Below are 19,389 nucleotides of genomic sequence, written 5' to 3' on the forward strand. Positions count from 1 at the left end.
TTTCAGAAGTTAGAGTGAAAAAGCAGCAAAAGTACAAGCCATCTGCTCTGTTAAGTTCTAGCATCTGACCTAATGCTGTAAGGAGCTATGGCTTTACCCAATATCACTATTCAAATCAACTCCAGGCTGTGGCAGCTGTGCTTCTTGCTACCCCAATGTCCTGAGCTCCTGAATGAAAGACACACACACCTGGCCTTATATTTTAATATGCCTTAATAGTCAGGCCACTTCCAAATTTCCATGCGGCTAATACACTCCCCTCCGATATTCCTGAGTTATTGCTTACTAAGACCTTATTTTCCATTTAGGCTGCCCCGGATCCAGACCTGCAGCCCTCTCGGGCTGCCTTCTCTGTCACCAACACTACAGCTATGTTCTCTGTCCAGTACACCTCAGGCGCGGCTTCTACTCATTTCCTGGCATGGTGGCTATCTCTTCCTGCTCCTTCCTCAGTCCCTTGCCCAGGAATCCCAAAATCCTGCCTCTGTCTCTCTGTCTAGCCATTGGCCACCAGCAACTTCATTTACCAATCAAAACCATCTGGGGGCAGGGTCCCTCAGTGTCTCACGTATGGATGTGTGGATTAACATAATAAAGCAGCATTAGACCAAATCCACAACACGGAGTAAAGGAAATCCTGTAGTGAGACTTTTGCGTTCTTTAGATGTTTGTGGGGATCTGAAATACTAATACTGCACACACAGCATCCTGTTCTGTGTCCGTCTTCCCTCCAAAGACAGCACACAAGAAAAGGGTATTAGCTCTGGAGTCAGAAGGCCCAAGTTTGAACTCCACATCTCACACACCCCCTGTGCCTTAGTTTCTGCAAAGAGAGTGGTCTTCTATCTTTTGTATTCTATTGGTAAGGCTTGCCTCTAAATTCCCAAATTTTCCTTTTCCAATTATCCCTCAGTTTGGGTTTTCTTTATTCCATTTTTACTTGCAAGTCTTGAACTATTTTCTTCATTTTATTCCACAGTTTGTTTGTATTTTCATAGATATTATTAATAGATGTGTTTATATCCTTAAAGTGACCTCTAACATATTCATAAAGGTTATTTTGAAGTCCTCGTATTACAATTCGTCTGTACTGCATTTCTCAGTGCCTGCTGTAGTAGAGTTTCTGGGCTCTAGTGGATACATATTGTCCTGACTAGTACTGGTTGTGTTTTTGTGCTGGTGTTTAGGAATTTGGATTTGGGATGATTGCAATTCTAGGTGCTAATATCTGATCTTGTCTTTGCTGAATGTGTATTCCACTCCATGGTGTCTTTATTTTTATTTTACATGCATTGGCATTTTACATGCATTGGCATTTTACATGCATTGGCATTTTGCATGCATCTGTGTGAAGGTATCAGAGCTCCTTGAACTGGAGTTACAGATAGTGGTGAGCTTCTATGTGAGCTGGAAATTGAATCTGGATCCTCTGGAAGAGCAGCTAATGCTCTTAACTGCTGTGTCGTCTCTCCAGTATTCCCCCCCCCCCATTTCCCTGGTTTCTGTCACCTTCTCTCATTCTTAGGAGAGCTTATGAGATCCTGCCTGGTGTAGTCACTTAGAATGTGTTTCCAGGTATTGTGAACCGACATTAGCAGTGGAGATGAGCTAGAGTGGAGTCCACAGTAGGGAGGAAAGCGAGGTATGTCACCAGGATCTGCACCGTCCTCTGGGAATTGGGGCAGAGAGGGAGGAGACTCCACAGCAGGTAGTTGGCTGCAGAGCTGGGGATGGGTCTGGAGAAGATTTGGAGAAGAGGAGGCAGAGTAAGGATTGCTTTCCTGTGTCCTTGGTAGGTGTCTACATCTTTCGTATTCAGTACTGTAAGAGTAACTATTTACATTTTCTCTGGTGTAAAAAGCACAAAACAGCTTCCCTCTTACATATTTAGAGAACTTCATATTGGTTTCTGAGTCACAGGGACTATGTTTCTATACATTTTACTAAGATTTCTGATGTTTAGTTTATAAAATTTTGCCAACTCTACCAGAGGCTATGCCTGTTTCCAGAAGTCCACGTAAGATACCCACCTGAAGACCTCCCTGACTCACTCGCTCTCTTGGTGCCCACCCACTCTCTGCCCAGTCCATCCCCTGCTTGTCTCCTTGTCCTGGCTACCAACTCTGGTAGAGACCCCCCCATGCAACAAGAGGCCACTTCTGCCACCAGAAGTCCAGGTAGGCCGCAGCCTCCACTCACCCTTCCACCTGTCCTGAGGACCCAACCTCCCAACTCAGGAGGAGGCCTCCTGCTCAACTATAGGCCACAAAGACCAGAGAGGAAACAGAAACCAAGGAACAAAACATCCATACAACAAAGACAAACTCAGAAACCAGCCCCTAGACCTATAAACATCCCCATCCCAGAAGCCTAGGTGCCAGCCTAAGAACAGAATCAACAATAGCCAAGGCAACTTGCCATCACCAGCACCCAGCTGTCAGGGCTACTACGGTAATATTTCAACACAACTGAAGCACAGGAAACTAAAATCAAGTTTATAAAGATGATAGAGGTCCTTAAAGAGGAAATGAGCAAATCTCTTAAAGGAATTGAGGGAAAAAACAGATAAAAATTGGTTCCTTAGTCAACCATTTTAAGGGCAGGGGTGTTAGTACTTTGGCAGTGGCACCCCTTATAAATTTGGAAACTCAACCCATGTTATGTTCTGTGTTTGGACAATTGCTACCGCCTAGTGTTGTTTTTGAAGATACATATAAATACCTCCCCCAGGAACCATGTCACCCTTTGTTTCATTATGGGCTGTCTCTGGGATTGTAGTATATTAATTTGAGAACCCAAGTGTTGGGAAATTATGGGTATGTCATCCACATAAGGCCTCAGCTTTCCTATTTGACTTCTTGCCCTACACAGTTAACCTTTGACACACTTTGTTTTACCTGAGATAACTTTCTAATTCCTAGAAGCTGGGTATAAACCTTTTAAAGTGGCCATTCTGGACCCCAAGTTTTTGTGAATTAATAGTTATATCAGCTCCTGTACCAATCAAGTTTTCTTTTCCAGTTCCATGTACTTGCGATTTTAGTTTTGGCCTTTGATCATTAGCACTGTTGCTAGAGCACTTTTTTCCTGCACTTCCAAACCCTCCTGTTCTGTCTATTGGAGCAGCTTTGCTTTGATGTAAGGAGCTGAGTTGCCCTAAACTGCATTTCCCTTTTTACACTGGCCATCATTTTCATTTCTGCCTTTGAAATCTTCATTTATAATCCCTGGATGCAAGTGAAACCTTGGAAAGCCAATCCATTCCTTCTCAAGACCATCCCTACTGACCCTGAGGGCAAAGGGCCATAAACTCCAGTAGTTATTTTATAACACTGAGTTTGGGGGATAGAATAAGATATTTACTTGTGGTCAAGTGTAGCATGTGTTAAACTCCAATGTCGAGTGGAGTATTTTCAGTCTATAAGTTACTCCGTGACTGAAACTGCCCTTCATTTTTGTTGCAGGGCCCTTCCTGCCATTTTCCAATGTTAAGAAATTACTTCCAATGTCTCTTTTGGATCTGCACTTTTGAATCCAATGCTGGCCTTTTCTGTATCACATACACAGCCTGGGAAGCCTAGGTGTTCTTTCTGTTTGAGATGTAGGAGAAAACTATTGCTTCTAGAAATGGCTCATTCACTTTTCAGGTGCAAAGTACTATATTTTTTAAAGTTAATGCACTAGGTATTGTGATATATGAGGCTTTTGGTTTGGTCACAGTCTTTGCAAATTCCCCACAATCAAAGCACCAGGCATTTTGATATTGGATGCCTCTAGCTATAGCTTGATCTATTTCATGGTACACATTAGAACTAATATTGGTTCTATTTTTTATGCATTGGTCTATAGGTGGTTCTCATACCTATAATGATCCAACACCTTTTTTTACATTTGGAATTCACATTTTCAAATGCTAAGCTCTTTATTAACACCTGCCTGGTGTCAGGGTCTGATATGACTTTGTTCACAGCTGAGGCTAATCTTTGTGAAAAACCAGTGAAAGCTTCTCAAGAGCCTTGTATAATCTTTAATTGTATAATTTGTAAATGAGCTAGACATTTTCCCCAGGCCCCTCAGCTTTGTCCCAAGTTCTTAAAGGCATCAAGTGGGGCTTGGGGATTTAGCTTAGTGGTAGAGCGCTTGCCTAGGAAGCGCAAGGCCCTGGGTTCGGTCCCCAGCTCCGAAAAAAAGAACCAAAAAAAAAAAAAGGCATCAAGTGACATCGTTCTATAGTAATGTTATCAAATTGAATCTGTTCTTATATATCAGAATACTGCCTTTCACTTAGCAACTGGTCTTTTACTATATTCATTCCCCTGACACTATTCACTGTTCAATATTCATGACTTCTTCCCCCCACCATGTGAACCACTGCAACTGTGGACCAGTTTCTAGTACAGCTGTTATGATCTCTTCCAGTTTTGGGGAATAATAATTCTATTTTGAGTAGCCCATTTATTTAGAATTTGTTTCACATAAGGTGAGTGCATCCCATATGAAATCATGGACTCTTTAAAACACCTTAGAAATACCATTTCTATAGGACACCATCCTATCTTTTCATAACATTGTTCTACACCATGAATCCTGGAAAAGCTGAGGGTGATGATCTTGTAACCAAAGATCACCCCTCCTCTAACTCTGATAGCACAGGTGGTTTGAGATTAACTCTTTGAAAATGGGCTGTTTTATCAGATTGTCTTACCACTTTTTTAGCTCTTCTCTGACCTGTCTACCCTCCAGGACAGTTTCATTTCCTCTTGCCTCCTGTTTGAAACTCACACCTTCTTGCTCAGTCACTAGGACTGACCCTTTTTGTTCTCTCTTCTTTGGTGCTCCTTGCTTCCCAAGTGCTTCCTCCACCACCACAATACTTTCATAAATGAGAGAGTAGAGTGGTCCCTTTTGTTTTTCCATTTCAGCCATTTTTTTTCTTTCTCAGGCCCCTCTATTCCCACCTGCAATTTCTCCAATTGTTTACCTAGACTCTCAGCCCCCCCCCCTTTTGGAAACAAATGTATGAAGAAGAAAAGGAAAGAACAGAAAAATCCCCTCTGGGAGCAAAGTGTGGATATCTTAGCAGTAGCAGCTGCAATACATTTTTTTTGTTGGTCTCTCGAATAAAAATCCATTTCTTCATCTGCTGACATTTCCTCTACAACATTTGAAATCAAATTTCTCATTTTTTCTTTATTGAGTCCCACATTAGTTGCCATTTGTAGTTGGTCTTTGTTACTTTGTGGGTCTTCTTTTTTCTACTCTTTATCTCCTCCCCCACGTTTCACCCCCTTAGATTGGAGAGTAAGAAGGATAGAAAGGAGAGAGAGAGAGATTCCTGAATCTAATTTCTTTCCTTTTGTTTCTTCTTTGACTATAACTACTAGCAAACTGTGACCAACCTCCCTAAATGGCCAACAACCACCCACAACACCTCTTGAGGCCCTAGCATTTATGTACCCTTTGAAAAGTTCCAAAAATTCCAAATATCACACAATTGCAGAAATTATCTGGAACTGGTAAATCCATGCAAATCATGGTCATCTGCTGTGAATAGTTTGAAGCAGCCCCACAGCTTTACGCTTGAGATTAAAATGTAAGCACATTCTTATATTTCTGTTTTTTAAAAGAAACCAAAATTGTGTTAAAAGAAACCAGAGTGCTCACAAATGTCACTACATTTTGTCATATCCTTTCCTATGTCTTATCAACTGATGCTTCCAGTTCCTGTTTCTTTATGTATTGCAAGGCAATGAATGCTGTTTGGCATCATCCACTTTTTAAATATTTTAATTCACTGTGTGTAAGTTTCCATCTCATTGCTTCAGTGAGTATTTCTCCTGTTCTTTGTGCAATTTGAACATATTTTCATAGAAAGATCAGCTGTGGTTGTGTTATTTTACATGAAAGTTTATTCACAGCCTTTGTCTGTCTGTTTTTGATGAGGGATTTTATGTTCTTGTTTTCATAGGAACGCATATTTATTGTAGATACATATTTGAATTTAGATTTGCAAATCTTTTTTTCCTAGTATGTTATTTGCCTATTTGGTTATTGTGTTTTCTGCACTGTTCTTAATTGAACAGGATCTTTATTTGTTGATACTAAATGCATCAAAAGTCAACAGTTTTTTGTTCGTTTGTTTGTTTGTGGTGGTTTGACTGTGCTTGGTCCATGGGAATCATTACTATTAGGAGGTGTGGCTGTATTGGAGGAGGGGTGGCCTTGTTAAAAGAGGTGTGTCACTTTTCAGGCAGGGCTTTGGGCTCTTATATATATACTGAAGTCCAGCCAGTGTGATTCAGAGCCTCCTCCTGGCTGCTTGCATTAGATAGTCTCCTTTTGGCTGCCTTCAGATCAAGATGCAGAAGTCTTGGCTCCTCCAAGGCATTCAGTCTGCCTGCACTATGCCATGCTTTCCACCATGATTGATAATAGACTGAACCTCTGAAATCTCTGTAAGCCACCCTCAACTAAATGTTTGCTTTTATAAGACTTGCCTTGGTAATGGTGTCTCTTCACAGCAATATGATACTAAGACAGGTTTCAACCCCTGTATTTTAAGAAATACTCTCCTTGGTCGCATTTACCTCTATTGGTGTGGATCCACCTTTTATATTTAGGAGTCAGCACATCTGTAGCATGCATCTGTACATGGCTAAAGTTAGGACACTTATTTTGAAGAATTTCCTCAATACAATATAACCAACCAGTCTATTGCTTTTGTATATATTTATAGTAGAGTACCCTTTGCTCAGATATCAAGCTTCCATTGATAGTTCAGTGTTCTTATGACTTTTCCCCTGTGTTTCTTCTAAGTGTTTGTCTGATTTTTGTGCTGATATTGAGCTTTTTTTAATGTTCTCAGCTCTTTAGTATCACTAACCTGATAAAGTAGGGCCCCACTCCTTAGTCTTCATCATTTACTTGTTGAATCCCAATTAACCTCAGTTTTAAATGAATAAATAGAACCCAAGTCTTCAAGTCTAGTTTGATACTCTTCACTGAAACATAATGCTTTAACACTTCAAAAATAGTCTTCAGCAAACAGGTAAAATTACTGCATATAAACTCATTGTAATACGTATTTTTAAAGAGAAAATTGGCCAACAAAACATCACTGTGAGTAGTAAGTTACAGTTACAGATATCTAAGAGTTTGGAATAAAGTGTGGGAATTTACTCAGTATTTATCCTTACCTACTGTATGGCAGACATCATGTGAAGTGGTATGTTCCTGCTCTCAGGTTTACATTGTTTTCATGGAAGCGATTATACAAATGGTTTGAGAATCATTTCAAATTATCACTGAATTTAAAGAGTATTTTAGTTTAAATCTTCATGTGAATGTGTTATTCCAGTATAACAACTGTGTACTAAGTAAATCGTCAATCTTCAGTATAGGAGGCAATTTGAAAAAGAAGTGTTGAAGTTTTTGGTCTGTGTGAAAAGTTTTTCTTGATCTTTGTAGAAAGTTATGCTCTTATTTCTCAATGTCTACTTATTTTTTGTGTTTATCAGATAATTGATATAGGAGAGAGTGTAAGTATTCCAGATGAATTTACAGAACAAGAGAAGAAGTCTGGAGAATGGTGGAAGAGATTAGTAGCAGCAGGAATAGCGAGTGCGATCACACGGACGTGCACGGCGCCTTTGGACCGCTTGAAAGTCATGATACAGGTAGTTTGCCTTATCCACTCCTGAAGAGTTGAAGTAACACGAAAAGTCCTTGATAAGTGTAATGTTGATTTTAAGTGCCTGGCAGATTTCTTAGTATCTTCTCACTGAAACTTCAATGAATTAAAATTTGTAATTAGAAATCAATATTTGTTCTATAAGAATATAAAAACCAAGAGAAATGTTGTGAATTCAAATTTGTGATTAAAAATATATGTTTTTTTTATTGTCCTTTGCTTGTTTTGGTGATATTGTTAGCGTTTGGTGCTAAAATAAGAATGGTTATTATAATATAGCATAATAATTGTGTAAAACTGTAATGTTATCTAATTAAGAACTTTATAAATTATCTGTAATTATTCTCTGTTCTTTCAAAACCTGAAAACTCTGCTTAAATATTCAATTTATATGCCATTTTAAGAAAATACAATGTGTTAAAAGGATATTATTTTGAATTAAGAGAGTTTCATTTATTCATTCCATGCATATTCAGCAGGTATGTTATACATTAGGTACTTTTATGGGCATTAGGTGCTATAGTAGGTTAGACGCACTTTTTTTCCATTAGAGGAATTATAATACATGAGGGAAAATAAATAATTAGATAATAAATATTAAAATACCATTATATAGCCAGACAAAAACCACACTAGTGCTGTGGGAATACCAAGATAGAATATATACCATTTATTTTTCCTGTAGATATATAATGATATCTTAGTTAATCTACCCAATGGAAATAAAGGTTTTAGTTTAATAATCTAAATATAGAGAATATATATCAGTATATGGTAATGGGACAACTAACCTATTTCCTTCTATGTGTTTGACTCCATGTGTAACCCACATTCTATTCAGCCAGGAAGCTAAATTTGGACCACTGTTAGCAAAGTTGAAAATGTTCTGAAGCACAGCAGAGAACTCAGTTTCTGGGCCTATAAGTAAATATAAAAATGATATGTAAAGGAAAACCATATGGGCATCTACAGCACTGGACAGATGCAGACATGTGCAGCACTGCACAGATGGACACAGGTGCAGCAGTGCACAGATGGGCACACGTGCAGCACTGCACAGATGGACACAGGTGCAGCAGTACACAGATGGGCACAGGTGCAGCAGTACACAGATGGGCACACGTGCAGCAGTACACAGATGGGCACACGTGCAGCAGTACACAGATGGGCACACGTGCAGCAGTACACAGATGGGCACACGTGCAGCAGTACACAGATGGGCACACGTGCAGCAGTACACAGATGGGCACACATGCAGACGGGCACAGGTGCACCAGTACACAGATGGGCACAGGTGCACCAGTACACAGATGGGCACAGGTGCACCAGTACACAGATGGGCACAGGTGCACCAGTACACAGATGGGCACAGGTGCACCAGTACACAGATGGGCACAGGTGCAGCAGTACACAGATGGGCACAGGTGCAGCAGTACACAGATGGGCACAGGTGCAGCAGTACACAGATGGGCACACGTGCAGCACTGCACAGATGGGCACAGGTGCAGCAGTACACAGATGGGCACAGGTGCAGCAGTACACAGATGGGCACACGTGCAGCACTGCACAGATGGACACAGGTGCAGCAGTACACAGATGGGCACACGTGCAGCAGTACACAGACGGGCACAGGTGCACCAGTACACAGATGGGCACAGGTGCACCAGTACACAGACGGGCACAGGTGCACCAGTACACAGACGGGCACAGGTGCACCAGTACACAGATGGGCACAGGTGCAGCATTACACAGACGGGCACAGGTGCACCAGTACACAGACGGGCACAGGTGCACCAGTACACAGACGGGCACAGGTGCACCAGTACACAGATCGATGTATTGTTGGGTGGTGACAGAGATGGGAATAGCGCCAAGAAGGCACAGTAAGAAACAAGGTACCGTGCTGTGTGCTAATGACATGCTAGGCAATAGAATGCGAAGATGGAAGAGTGTAGTTCTCACTTTTCAGAACATTACAGACAGAGTCAGTCTGCGGGGATGGTATGATAGTGAAATTAGTAACTCACTTCAGAGGTTTTACTACAGGGCAGGGATAATTAGTTCTCTAATGGGCTCCACAGGAGTCACTGGATTAGGGAGAGTGTAAAAGCACGGGGCAACATTTGTTGGATGTGATAGGGTGTTGCACACAAGAATCCACAGCTGTGATGGCATGAACAAGAACTGTAGAAAATCAAGCCAGCTAAAATTTCAGCATGGACGGAGCGGCTCCTTCATGAAACTCACCTCCCAGGACCTATTGGCAGTGGATGGCTGCTGGGAGAGGGAGAGAGTTTCCTCCAAGGCTCTGAGCCCTGAGAGGCTCCCCGTGCTGCAGGAGATGGTCCTACACTCACCCTCATGCATGTAGCATCCAGGAGACATAAAAAGCACATGAAATGGGGGGTGGCAGTGATGGAGGGAAGGAAACGGGGGGCAAATTTGATCAAAACACATTATGGATGTATGAAATTATCAAACAATAAAGAAATCTTAGTTAAAATTATGGAGCAAGTGTAGGGTAATGAAAAGAATGAAAATGGAAATCAATAAAGCAGGTAGGATAGGAAAGGGGTGTGAAAAAGAAAGGGAGGCTTTAGGGGAAAAGTTGAGAAGGGATAGTAAACGGGAAGTGAATTAAAGTCAGGTGTGGTAACACATTTCCATAATGCCAGCACTGAGAGAGCAGAGGCAGGAGATCAGGGGTCTGAGATCATCCTCAGTTATACACCAGGTATTAAGCCAGCCACCCTCTGTCCCTCCCTCCGTCCCTCTCTGTCTCTGACTCTGTCTCTATCTCTGTCTCTCTGCTTCTGTCTCTCTGTCTCTCTGTCTCTCTGTCTCTCTCTCTCTCTGTCTCTCTCTCTCTCTCTCTCACACACACACACACACACACACACACACACACACACACACACACACACACGCATAGCGGCAGACATTCACTGACCTGTATTTCTCATGTATATGTTTGTTAGGACCCAGTAACAAAGTACCACAACCTGGCATACAAACAGAAAGGTATTGTAGCTCTGGAGCCTGGAGGACCAATCAAGTAGCCAGCGGGCTGGCTCCTCTGACATCACTTAGGGGATCTGCTCTGCGTGTCTCTCCTTGACTTGGATATGGCCGCCTTCCCTTTCACTTCTCATTGCTTTCCTTTCTGGTGTGCTAGGTCTGTGTGTCCAAATTTTCCTTTTATAACAATAAAGGTCATGTTAGTTTAACTTTATTTCAAAGACCCTATTCGAATAAAACTGCACCCCGAGGGCTGTGGACTCCTGTGAGTTAGGACGTCAACAAATGCATTTTGAGAGCTTCATTCAAGCCATAACCTTGAAACCTCAATACCTTCACTGTTGAAAGTTTGATGTATTTTTGCATCCAATTCTGTTTTCAGGGCATATGTCAATCTGCTCTTTAATAATCTTTGGGTATTATTTGCTTGTGCTGAGCGTTTCTGATAATTGAATTATTTCTGTCTTTCATAACCTGTTTTTATTTTTCCTTGACATTTTAGGAAAGCTTCCATTAGCTACCTTATACTGTAGATAGTATAAACCCTAGACGAACGACTGTATCTTATCCTATACACACATAGATACATGCATACATTCACATACATAATAAAGTTTAATTTCTAAATTAAGCATAATAAGAGATTCCCCATAGTAATACTAAGGGAATAGAGTCATGATCATACACTCTAATGCAAGTTACATGGCTTTGATCCTGTCTCTTAAGGAAGCGCTTCATGTTTCCTCTGGCATATGCACATTGCAAATGTCACTACTGCTGAGCTTTGGGGCCTTAATTGAATGAAATAAAGGACGCCGGAGCATGTGCACTACGGCAATGCTGTAGCTTTGGTAACTGAGATAGCTCCTGACTGACTACGAAGTAGGTAGGCTATACCACATAGATAGCTACAGTGCACAGAGGTGACTCAAGACCCTGGACAGCAAGGTGGAGTACGGGTGACTTCATCTCTGCTGAGCAGCCTGCAAAGTAAAACACACACAATGCTTGTTTCTGTGATCCTCGGGAAGATTACTTGATTTTCATGTGTCACTGGGAACCAGGAGAATGCTGGCATCGGTTTCATGTGACTGAAGCAAAGTGAAACTGCCGCTGAGAGCTATGGAGTGTGTGGTCTAATTGCTTCATCAGTGGTGAAATTATTTTATATTACTGGCAAAAGAAATTGATGAATTTGCCGTTATTTCCAGGTTCAAAGTTCAAAGATGAGCAAACTGAGATTGGTCCATGTGTTCAAGCAGATGGTAAAAGAAGGAGGCTTGTTTTCTCTTTGGCGAGGAAATGGTGTAAATATTTTTAAAATTACACCAGAGACGGCAATCAAGATTGGGGCCTATGAACAGGTAAAGTGCTGTTGACTCGATCACGTTTTAAACTCAGTTTTTCAAAGTCTAGACTTCTGTGAAAGAGCAGTAAGTATAAACAGTAGTTGTCAGCGTTAATATTTCTACTTTTGCTTTCATTTGGTTTCTTCTGTGCTCTCTTATGGAAAGTGTGCCTCTGTGGGTCGTACACGTCACAGGACGAGTCTGTGACTAGTTCTCTTCATTGTCACAGCATATGAGGTGTCCACAAAAAAAAAAATTGCTTTTTTTCCCCTTGGAACCAATTGAATGGTTTTTAGAGATTTTTCAGTTTGACCTTCAAAACCAATCTGGAAAAAATTCCCCAGGGTTTTAATCATGAATGAGTGTTGGCTTTTCCTGTCTATTTAGATGAGAAGGCCTTTTTCCTTTTGTTCATGTGCTGTGCCACATTGATATGTGTGAGTATGCTGAACCTTCATCTTGATAAAGAGCCTCAGTGCGAGCATATGTATTTAAGTGAGCTTGGTTCTGTAGCGGACTTTCCGTATATACCCACGTAGGAGACTGTTGTGTCTTATGTGTTTGGCTTGGAGTCAGTGGACGCTGGCCTTTTCACTTTTGAGAAAGTTGAGAGTGACACCAGTTCTATAAACTAAATGTGACCATTGATTTCCTTTTGTTCTTGGCGATCCTGTCTCCTCATGTGTTATTGGTCTGTTCAGGCTTTCCATTTCTTCGTAGTTCACGTAGCGACTTTATTTTTGGGGGAAAGGTTACACAGGTTATTGGCACATAGTTTTTAATAATATAATCATTTTCACTCCTCTAATACCCACTGTAACATCCCCTTTTCATCTCTAATTTTTGTTTTGTAAAAGACTTTTACCTCTCCCTCCTGTTTTCTTTTAAAAACTGAGGTGCAGTCTTGCTATGTTTTGAGGCTGCCCCAGTCTTCAGCAGCCGGGGTTATTGGCACAGTCCACAGTGTTTAGCTACATGGCTTCTTTTTAATGGCACTGATCTTTAAACAATTTTGCCATGTGCCTCCTTTTTCTACATCTTTTCACTCTGCTCAGACCCTAGCCCTTGCCCCGGTTCTTATGGTATATCTGACTGGAAGTATATCTGCGTGCTTGCTGCCTTGACATTTTCTCTGCCAAATAAAGCATCCTGTCACCTTTAAAGCCCCAGGCACAAGCAACACGCATCCTAATGCCTTTACATAGGTGTGCATGTTTTGCCTGCACGCATGTGTGTGTACTCAGCGTTTGTGGCCTACTACTGCCTGCAGAGGTCAGAAGAGAATGTGCTGGATCCCCTGGAACTGGAGTTGAGAATGGTTGTGAAACCTTCAAGTGGGTGCTGGGATCTGAACCCAGGTTCTCTGCAAGAACAGCAAGCACTCTTAATCACTGAACCGTCTCTTCATTTCTTTTATATTTAATTTTCTCACACCTTCATTCTTTATACAGTTAACAAGGGTTGCCCGTAGTTTAATTCCCAGTAGAGTCCTCATAAGCTTTACTCACCTGACCTTCTTTACAATATTCCTAGTAACAAAAGAGTCTGTCGTGTTATGTTTCTAATTATCTAGCCAAACACAATCCTAATATCTAGACAAACACATTCTCTTCCACGTATAAAGCAGGATGCTAAAAAGAGGTAAAAATACAACTTTTGTTTACATGATTTGCATGCTCCTATGATGCAACACATTCAAGAATAGACTTAAACAGTTTAACATTGCTATTCATTTATTCCACAGGAAAAAATAGAAAGCTGAATAGAAATCTATAAATCATCTACTACATAGAAACTAAAATTTAGTATTATCTTAGGTTGTGCTAATATTTGGCACCTGATATCAATTTTAATGTAATTTTATACTATTAATTAATATTATAAAACTTGAAAGGCATATATTTCAGTAATACATTTCAATATTTTTATTTATACAGTATAAGAAGCTTCTTAGTTTCGAGGATGCTAATTTAGGGTTTCTTCAAAGATTTACAGCTGGCTCCATGGCTGGTATAACTTCTCAAACCTGTGTTTACCCCTTGGAGGTATGTATTACAACATTTTAATTAAACCATGCTGTTCATGCAACTAACAACCAGGAATGATTTCCAGATCACTATAATAACTTTGTAAAGACTTTAAACTGTGTATTTTATTGTTGTTTTGGACAAATGGTATTGTAGCTAGACAAGAAAATAGAGTTATTTATTTAGTCACTTGTTAAGCAAATGTGGATTGTATGCATGCAAAGCTTAAGGTACTTTGCTGGGTGCTGTATGGGATCCAAGGGAGACTCAGATGGAGATTTTGATCATCATGTACTCCATAGTCTAGAAGGGAAAATAAAAATCTACAGTGTTATTAATGATCCAAAATTTAAAAAAAGTTCTAGAAGATAGCTCAATATATAGTACTGTGGGAACTCAAAGGGGAGGATTATTTCTAGTTAAGAACTCCGTGAAAGATATGAATAGATGTATCATCATGGCGTAGGCTTTGAACACGAGGGATTATGAAGAAAGGCATTTTAGAGGGAAATAACAGTTTGAACAAATGGAGTTTAAAAGTAGACATTTACTTGTAGATTGTTTTGGGTGTTTTTATTGTTGTTGTATGTGGGTGGGTTTTTTTTTTTGTTTGTTTGTTTTGAGACAGTGTCTTACTTTGTAGCCCATGTTGGCCTGGAAGTCACTGTTCAGCCCAGGCTGACATGGAGCAAGTAGGAATCCCCTTGCCCTTGTTTCTGGGTGTTGAGGCTATGGGTGTAAGCAAGCCACCAAGAATTCTATGATTTCAAAAAAACTGTGAACGTGGTAGATACGGCAGACCTAGATTGCTGCCTGGGTTAGGTAAAATTAATCAATGTCTTTATTACATTGTCTCTCTCCTAGGTGATAAAGACCAGGCTGATTCTGGGTAGAACTGGAGAGTTCTCTGGGATTATTGACTGTGGCAGGAAGCTTCTGAGGAGAGAGGGCATTCAGGCCTTCAGCAGAGGCTATGTTCCGAACCTGCTGAGTATTGTACCGTATGCAGGCTTGGATCTCACCATCTTTGAGGTGAGTCCCACATTATGCATTATATTTGAAAAGAGGACACATTATTTCTATTCTGAAATATAGATATGGCTTTGCATGGAATAGCTGCTGATCAAGAATCAAACTGAATGTTTTTATTTGCCTTTCTTTTAGACATCTGGTAATCTAGTAATTTTTGTTTGATTTTTTTAAATGCCACTTCTTGGCCGTGATGATTATAGATATAACTTCTTTAAAATAGTATTTTCCAATCCTGGATATGATCAGAATTACCCACTTATAGATCTTTAAAAGAATAAACCCCCTTAGCCACATCCTGAGGTATTCTGACGGGGTGATGTTATCAGTCAGGGTCATGGCATTTCATGGTCATGACCATGTTACCCTTCTCAGGTCAGATTTGATGTTGGCATAAAAATGGTATTGAGTTAATCTCTGTGAGAATATCCAGAGTTTTTGCTCTGGTCTTTAAAACTAAAACAATAAAAAGAAAACAAAAAGGAAAGCCAGACAAAGTGGACATAAGAGAACACACAAACACAAACTGTGAACTCAGGTGGTCCTTTCTTCTCCACCAGCTTCTGAAGAACTACTGGCTAGAACACTATGCAGAAAGCTCCGTGAACCCGGGGTTAGCAATTGTGCTGGGTTGTAGCACACTGTCGCACACTTTCGGCCAGTTGGCCAGTTTCCCCCTGAACCTTGTTAGAACTCGCATGCAGGCAGGTGAGTTTATTTTATTTTTTTAAATTTTTTTATTTTAGTTTAATGAAATCATCACTGAGGTAAGAAATATGTTTTAAATAAGTATTAACTGATAATTTTAAAGGCATACAATTGAAAATGAAGAAGCTAACCAATTTAAAGCACTTTTAAGGGTGTATTTATTTACTTATTTTATGTGTATGAAAGGGTTGCATGCATGTATCTACATGTACTACATACATGCAGTTCCTGAAGTAGACAGAAGAGGGCAGTTAGATCCCAAGGAACTGCAGTTGTAGATGGTCATGTGCCTCTACATGGGTGCTGGGAAATGAACCTGGGTCCTCTGAAAGAGCATCAAGTACTCTTAACCACTGAGCCATCTCTCTTAGAACCTTTTGTAAGTTTCAATTTTCCTTTTCTTCCAAAGTCCTGTCTGGGGCTCTCCACATTTGCTTCAATTGTCTCTTTAAGGAGATTTTAATTAGGAAGGGCCATGTAGAATAATAGAAAAAACTTGCATTCTTTAAATCAAACCAACAGCTAATCTACAGAGGCTCATTATCCTTGGTTTTGCTGGCACTGCTGTAAGCTGCTTCGGGAATCTCTGTCCTTTAGTCTATTCAGTGAAATGATGGCAAATACTTTGTGTTTTGTTTTTCTCCATGAAATGTTAAGGATTTAAATTTTAACAATTTTTTAGAGTCACTTTTCAAAGATGAAAAAAGCAGCACAATGTTATTATTGTCTTCCTGAGTAGATCAAGAGTCTCACGGTGGGTAATGTGCTTTTACTTTCTCTCTCCCTCTCTTTCTCAATTAGGCTTTGTGTTTGGTTTATATCACACTCGAGATGGAGAATTTCTCTCTCCAGTATCACTCGTGCCTTCTATTAATCTACCCTTTAGTCTTTCTTCCAAATGCCTCTGTGAAGTCTCTCATGAGAGACTTGCAAGTTGTTCTAAGGAACTGGAAGGAGTAGTGATGGAAACCATTTATATCTGTTCTGCCCGGTATAGTAGCCACCCATTATATCCACACATATCAGGCATTTGAAATGTACTAATATTACTGAGGAGTGGAGATTTAATTTAATTTTAATTAAATTTAAATAACCACACGTATACATGTATAGTCACTCTGTGTGGTGGTTCAAATAAAACAGCCATCATAGACCCATAGGAAATGGCACTATTAGGAAGTGTGGTTTTGCTGGAGTAGGTGTGGTTTTGTTGGAGGAAAGGTGTAACAAGTGGGTAGGCTTTGAGGTCTCAGAAATGCATGCCAGGTCTACCTAGTGGCTCACAACTCTTCCTACTGCCTGGAAATCCAGACATAGATCTCCCAGTTTCTTCTCCAGCACTGCTTGCTTACATTCCCCATGCTTTCCACCATGACTATAATAGACTAAATCTATGAAATGGAAGACAGCCCCAACTAAATGCTTTTCTTTGTAATAGTTCTGTGGTCATGTGGTCTCACAACGATAGAAATCCTAAGGCAGAAGTTGGTACCAGGAGTGGGGAATTGCTGTGATAGATCTGACCATGCTTTTGTTTGGAGGAATGTATACTTTTGATTTAAAAAGATGTCAAACATTTTAAATGGGCCGTAATGGGCTATACTAGATGAGCACGGAAGGCAGTGGTGCTGAGGTTGATTTGAATGGTGTGAGCCTGGCTCGAGAGGTTTCAGAGAAGAAGAATGTGGCCTAAAGACTATTGTATTGTGATATTTTGATGAAAAAATGTGGCTGCTTTCTGCCCTTGTTCAAAAAAATAAAATCTGCCTCAGGCTAAATAGAAGAGTTTTGGACTAACTGCATTTGCAGAGAAAGACTTCAAAATAGTCTGTATCTATATGTGGGCTGTGTTATATGGCTATTAGTGGCCACACTTATGCAAATCTATAATGAAAAGGAGCAGACTGAGCAAGGAAAGTTACAAAGATGTACAATTTGAGGAAAAAGGGGGCATCAAAAAGTGGGGCTAAGTCCTGTGTTTAGGGAGATAAACAGATTAAAGAAAATTCTGATGTTTAATGAAAAAAAGGTAGTGGTGAGCTCAGAGCAAGATCCCACCCAACTAAGCTTTCAATTGTGACAAGGAATTAAATGAAAGCTTACAGCCAGATGTGGTGTTGCATGACTTTAATCCCGGAGGCAGAGGCTGGCAGATCTTTTAAGTTTGAGACCAGCCTGGTCTACAGACTGAGTTTCAGGACAGCCAAGCTTAGGTAGTGAAGGAAACCATTGAAAACACAAAACTAGAGAAGTTGGAGTTGAACAAGGAGGCCATGTTGCAGCCCCAGCGAGCAATAGAATGTGGCAGCTTTGGTCATGTGGTTCTGACTTTAGAGTCAAGGATAGAAAAAGGGGTTACGGAATCTTCCTCCAAGACTAAGGAATACCAATGAAGCCAGGCATGTGGCGGTCATGTTCCTACACAGAGGCCTAGAGAGGCCATTGTTTGAAGCTGTGAAGGTGAAGCTTGCATTTATTGCCTTGGAGACTCCAAGATGTTGGAGAAGCCAGGGCTGTGGGATGTCTGCTGAGGAAGCTGCTAATAGGGAGTGGAACCAGCCCAAGAGAAAGAAGTGCATTGGAGACAATGTAGGTGAAAGGAGTTGGAGGTCTGGAGAGCACTTTGACACCTGACATGGAGATGCAGAGTTTAGAGTTTGACCAGCTGATTTTCAGTCTTACTTTGGCCCAGTATTTCCTCACTGAGCTCTCTCTTGAAATGTCTATCCTGTGCCTGGAAGTATGCAATGCCTTTTGATTTTGATTTTATAGGAGATTACCGTTAAGAGATTGTACGAATCTCCAAAGAGACTTCGTACTTTGGACTTTTAAATAGGTTTGCAACTGTTATAAACTATGGGGACCTTTTGAAGTTGTACTAAATGCATTTTGCATTATGATATGACTACAAGCCTATGGGGGCCCGGGAGTGAACTGTGGACACTACCCTATTGATGTATAGGATCCTTCTATATATGAGTATCCTGTGAAATGATTTCAACTTCTATAAGTTCTCATTATCTTTGGCTAGATTGATATGTAAATATTAAATGATGAGTTATATATATTTTTTTAATTTATAGCCATGCTGGAAAATGAAACAATACCCATGATGCAGCTCATCCAGGAAATATACACCAAAGAAGGGAAGAAGGGATTTTTTAGGGGTTTAACCCCTAATGTCCTCAAGCTGCTTCCTGCAGTGGGCATTGGCTGTGTGGCTCATGAACTAGTGAACTTGCTTTTTGGACTAACTTAGAAGTGGAATAACAAACTGTCATCACTGCCATAATCACTAAGGTATAAGATAATACCTGGGTTATAAGGTGACCTTACTTTTTCCTAAAAGGAAAGAAATATCAACTACTTGTAAAATTACTTTGTCTTTATTTATTATAAAATATACAAACTAAATGGTAGTTTTGGCAAAATTGTTCAATAACCTAAAATCTCTTATCATCCACAGAATTCCTATTTTACATTTCCTGTTACCTTTTCCAAAATCCTATAACTGTTTTTGATTGGATGGTAATACCTCATGCAATTACATTAGGGAATACTTGGTAAG

At 40.3% G+C, this 19,389-nt stretch overlaps 1 protein-coding gene across 10 annotated transcripts in view; it reads left to right on the plus strand.

The window, feature by feature from the left end:
- Positions 1–19,389, plus strand: part of Slc25a54 (solute carrier family 25, member 54) — a 76,089-nt gene that overhangs the window by 54,853 nt on the left and 1,847 nt on the right. For 5 of the 10 annotated variants that reach the window (XM_087634669.1, XM_087634668.1, XM_087634664.1 and 2 more), the window contains 6 exons: positions 7,518–7,676; positions 11,920–12,072; positions 13,995–14,102; positions 14,949–15,116; positions 15,674–15,821; positions 18,905–19,121. In XM_087634669.1, coding sequence (XP_087490795.1) covers positions 7,518–7,676; positions 11,920–12,072; positions 13,995–14,102; positions 14,949–15,116; positions 15,674–15,821; positions 18,905–19,080 — 912 coding nt within the window. In that variant the 3' untranslated portion in view covers positions 19,081–19,121. 10 annotated transcript variants of the gene reach the window in all.

Source organism: Rattus norvegicus, chromosome 2 (genome assembly GCF_021556685.1).
Source record: "Rattus norvegicus strain SHRSP/BbbUtx chromosome 2, alternate assembly SHRSP_T2T, whole genome shotgun sequence".
NCBI classification, from domain to species: Eukaryota; Metazoa; Chordata; class Mammalia; order Rodentia; family Muridae; genus Rattus; species Rattus norvegicus.